General features: G+C 34.7%; 1 protein-coding gene across 1 annotated transcript in view; it reads left to right on the top strand.

The window, feature by feature from the left end:
* Positions 1-5,000, top strand: part of eIF3e (eukaryotic translation initiation factor 3 subunit e) — a 7,162-nt gene that overhangs the window by 772 nt on the left and 1,390 nt on the right. The window contains exons 2-6 of the mRNA XM_043026291.2: positions 2,098-2,265; positions 2,619-2,729; positions 3,671-3,793; positions 4,390-4,582; positions 4,948-5,000. The exon at positions 4,948-5,000 is cut by the window's right edge and continues 84 nt beyond it. Coding sequence (XP_042882225.1) covers positions 2,098-2,265; positions 2,619-2,729; positions 3,671-3,793; positions 4,390-4,582; positions 4,948-5,000 — 648 coding nt within the window. The remainder of the gene's footprint in view (positions 1-2,097; positions 2,266-2,618; positions 2,730-3,670; positions 3,794-4,389; positions 4,583-4,947) is intronic.

The raw sequence follows: 5,000 nt of genomic DNA, 5'->3' as shown, positions 1-5,000 counted from the left end.
TGCCGAAAGGTTTGTTTTTTCGCTACGGGTGGTTGCGTCTTTATCGAATAATACCTTGTTTTTCAATTATGTTTGTGTGACTGTGGCTTGTGACGTCATATGTAAAGAAGAGTTTAGTACACATGACTACTTGATTTGATATATTTTCATCTCACGTCCACTTCTAAACTTCCGTAAATTTTACAAATAACGCTGCATTACTAAATTCCACAAAAGTGGTATTGATGGATTCCTCTCAACATCTACTATTCATATATAGTGGATATAATGTTCCATATATAATTTATTATTCACCACCCTCTAGACCCCCCCTATTCAGGGCACTTCATGCAACATACCTTGTGCAAAATACCTCGATAACCACCATCCTCACACTGAAATTCAAATATGGTTGTGTTTACGTGTATATGGCTACTGATGAGCTATGGACTGGAAACCCTCAATGAATTATCTGCATGTGCTGTTATGTCCTCTCAGTAAATGGCACAATATTCCACATTGATTACAGTATAATTATAGAGTGCCCTCTATTGAGTGGTCATGTCTTTATTGGTCCTATTTTCCTATCCTGAGGAATATATGCCTTCATGTGCAGTACCTCACACAGCATTGAAGTCTCAGTTGCTGTCATCATGGCACAGTGTGAGGATTATTCATGGTTGCGGCATCATCATCTACATAAGTAGCATGAAGTGCCATAAATAGGGGGGTTCGGGGGAGGCAATCCATTTCCCCTGGCTAGGGCTAACCTCAAAACTAGGCAAAGTTAGGTAGGTAATTGGGTTAAGATTTTGCATGTGAAAAATGCTCCGAATTCATATTTTACCCTGCTATTTCCCTGATCTACTTCATGCCCTCCCCTACTATCGGGACCCAGATTGTGGTGCATAGGGGTGGAATTGCGGGTAAGTCAACTATATATGTATAGAACAGTAGTGAGAAGAATCCATCGATACTACTTTTGTGGTATTTATTAATGCTACACTATTCGGAAAATTTACCTAAACTTCTTGATAGCCTTTTTTGAGAGGACTTTTGTTGAAGAAATGCACAAATAAGTAGTACAAATAAGTGTAACCCCCTATGCACCCGAACCTATGCTAGAGGTTTGAAGTGTCAAAAACAGGTAAGTCGAACCAGTCTCAAGCCCGGCTCAAGATTTGGCATGACAAAAATGCAGCTTTAGTGTGTGGAAATCAAGTAGGAGTACAAGAAAGGTATTGGTAAATTTGGGAAAAGACACTGTATAATTCCCCTCTCACACAGATAAATAGTACATGTTGATAAAATTAAAAATATAAGACAGTTTCCATTAAGAGCAATTCCTCTACAAATTGATGATATAGATGTTATTTAATAGGTTTGACATGACCATGACAGTTTTTCTAAAGTTCTTGCACTGTGTACAGTGCTTTGTCGATTCTTACACTGACCTGTAACTCATTACTGTAATATGTCATCTACTTCATGTATGACTAAGTACTTCTAATAATTAGTATCTTCTTATTAAAAATACCACTCATCATCATGTATCTGTGCATTTTTTGTAATTATATATTTCTAACAAACTTTCACAATTATTTATGAAATTATCCATAATAATTTTCTGCTTATATACATTTTCACAACCTTGGGATTTAAGAGCTGGACCCTTCATTCCTTGACAATTGCTATGAATTGTTTTATTTAATTCATTATGTTGATTATCTGTAAATTTTAAGAATAGGTCACATAATAAAACCCATCAAAATTGTTATCAATGGATTCTTTATTATGTCTGCTAACCAAATTTAGCAATATTACTTGACACAACTTATAAATTAATACAATGAAAGTGAGCAAAAATGCTCATAAGCTGCATTTGAAGAGATCTATACTTGTCAAGACATGATTACTTTGCCAGGCCATGCTGGGTCTAGACTCTACCAAGACAACACACACGCATGTGTGGCTTTGAGTGGAGCAATTGAACTTTTAGAATTTATTATTTCATTATTAACCAAGAACCAATAGACATTGCAATTGGCTGTAAAGTTTTAATACCATAATTATAAATATGTGCAACATATTTTCTAATCTTGAAAACACTATTTGCAGATTTACGATGAGACAGATCTTCAGCGTGCAAAGTTGGAACTCCTCTCCAACACAAACATGGTGGATTTTGCTATGGATATCCATGCCTCTCTTTACCCTGACCAGCCCGTTCCAGCTGAGTTACCAGAGAGGAGATCTCGTGTTGTTTCCGAGCTGAAACGCCTGCAGGTATGACTAAACTTTTTAACCAAGAGCTGTGATTTGCCATGGTTTATCATCTTTTTATGTGCTATCAAGGTAATAAGTTGCCTCTGTATACCACTTTTTTTTTTTAATCTGACAGTCAGTATTCCTTCCCTTATTTCAGTGTGAATGGGATGTATTGAGTGTAAATTAACCTCAAGGCCTCCAAAAGCTTCATATCTATTGTTTGTACCAGTATTCATGGTGTAATCCTTTGTCATTCGGCAGTTCTTGGGATTTTTCAATTATCATTATTCAATGATTATACTATATCAATGAAATTTAGATGAAAAGATGTACTATAATTTGATTTAAACATGTTATCTTTCACCTCACAGACAGAGACTGAGCCCATCTTCAAGATCTTCAGTGACAATGAAGTCCAGAAGCAGTTGCAGACTTCTCGTGATCACCGTGCTCTCATGCAGTTTTTGATCGAGAATCATGATGTAAGGAGAAATCTATGTGCAAAATTTTATAAAGATCATTGTAATTCTATTCAATCATTGATGATAACCGCATTTAAACTTATTTTCCTGGAATCCCTATCTAAATTTTAGGAATGGCCATTTTGAGAAATTGTTTTTTTGTTCACCTGTGCAATGTGTTTCATAATAGTACAAGTGAACTTGTTCATATTAATTAGTCTAGTGTTTTCCTAAGTATCCCCTGTCTTTAGCATACAGCAGGACTATCAGCCATATCCCTAGTCATTTTCCGTCAGTGGTCTTTTCTGTCATCCTCATTGTCGCAACCTGATATGTACTGATTCCGCATTGTCCATACTCATTTTAGGTAATATAATTGGAATGATTGTCACATCCTTTACTTGTGGGATGGTTATTGAAGGCACATATATAAAGATTAATAATATTATGGCTTAGTTCTTTGCACAGATAACTGCAGGAATATATCCTTCACAAACAAACATGTTTGCATAAATAAGATGTTCACAATATTTGTCTACCTTCATACTATTAGGTAAATTTTAGCTTTTTCAAAAATGCATTCTTCTTCATGGGTGCATCAAATCAGGGTGATTCAAAGTAGAGGTAACTAACTAGTGGTCAGTGGGTCACTGTATTGAGTACATAAGATTTGTAACAAAAAACAAACAAATATTTTTCATACCAGACAAATAAAGATGTAAAAACTACAGATTAGTGTATAGTACTGTCTGATAGGGGACTTGAAACCTAACTGAAAAGGTAGACCCTTCTCCCCCTCCCACAGCTATGTTTTCATGTATTTATCATAACTACATATGTAAAGAATGTATCCTATTTTAGTTTTGTTTAGTTTAGTTGTTACAAATAGTACCTGAATATTGATTTAATTCCCAGTTGTCTATTTACAAAAAAATACTAACGTTAATCTTTCAACTTTACAGTTCCGACCTGAGATGTTGGACACTCTCTATACCTTTGCCAAGTTCCAGTATGAGTGCGGTAATTATTCTGGTGCTGCTGATTACCTATACCTTCATCGAGGATTGGTACCAGTTAGCGATAAGGTAAGACAATGGTTCTGATAACACTACACTGTGAACTTCTATTTAATCCTTAAATCAAACTCTTCAGGTGAAGATTGAACGTTTCCATCTTCAGTTTGAGTTTTACACAGCAAAGTTCCTTATAGTGGTCTCTCAGATCAACTAAAAGCCTGAGGCATGCCTGAGTTTGCTCATTGTGCAGTTATATATATGTATCTATCTATCTATCTATCTATCGATCTCTATCAATATCTATATCTAGATCAATATCTCTATATCTCTATATATCTCTCTCTCTATATATATATCTCTATATATATATCTATATATATATATATATATGTGTGTGTGTGTGTGTGTGTGTGTGTGTTATATATTTTTATATATATACATATATGTATATATATTATGTGTATATATATATATAGATATGATGATGATAATAATAATATGAAAATATGATATAGAAATGAAAGTTATATCTTCTCTACCCCATATACATACTTTCAATGTTAACATAACTATTACTAAAGTACAATACTTTAATCAACAGCTCTAAAGAGAAAGCTGCTTTTGAAAGTAAAGAAAACTTGAAAACTATTATTTCTCCTCTCCAGAATTTCTTGAATGGCCTTTGGGGAAAATTAGCATCCGAGATTCTGACCCAGAATTGGGAAAATGCCCTGGAGGATCTGAATCGCCTCAAAGAATTCATCGAGAGCAACTTGACTACATCACCCCTGCAAGCCCTCCAGCAGCGTACATGGCTCATTCACTGGTCCCTATTTGTGTTCTTCAATCATTCGAAAGGTGAGTTTTGGTTTTGATAACTGATATATGGAGAAGTACATAAGTAGGAAATTATAACTTGTTATCCAGATGTTAGGATTTTTTAAATGCTGTTTCAGTTACATATAGTTAGAACATGATAAGCTTTTCAAGTTGATAGGATTAGGTAAATATTTATATCAGTGTTTCTGTCTTTGTATCATAATTCCTCTAATCAAGAGCTTAGAAATGCTCATTTTCACCTTCTAGGTATGTAGGCTCATTGACATAAAATATTGATGCAGATATTACTTTTAAAGACAATTACCCAGAAAAACACCCTTTGCTATTAGAATTCAGTTTGGCCACATTAGTGTCAAACCCCTAAAAGTTCTCTTTACTTTCAGGTCGGGAACTTATAATTGAGATGTTCCTATATCAGCAGCCCTACTTGAATGCA

Source organism: Penaeus japonicus, unplaced genomic scaffold (genome assembly GCF_977035675.1).
Source record: "Penaeus japonicus unplaced genomic scaffold, GWHDUDI00000001_assembly GWHDUDI00000018, whole genome shotgun sequence".
Taxonomy (NCBI): Eukaryota; Metazoa; Arthropoda; class Malacostraca; order Decapoda; family Penaeidae; genus Penaeus; species Penaeus japonicus.
This window is presented reverse-complemented; position numbering and strand designations above follow the sequence as displayed.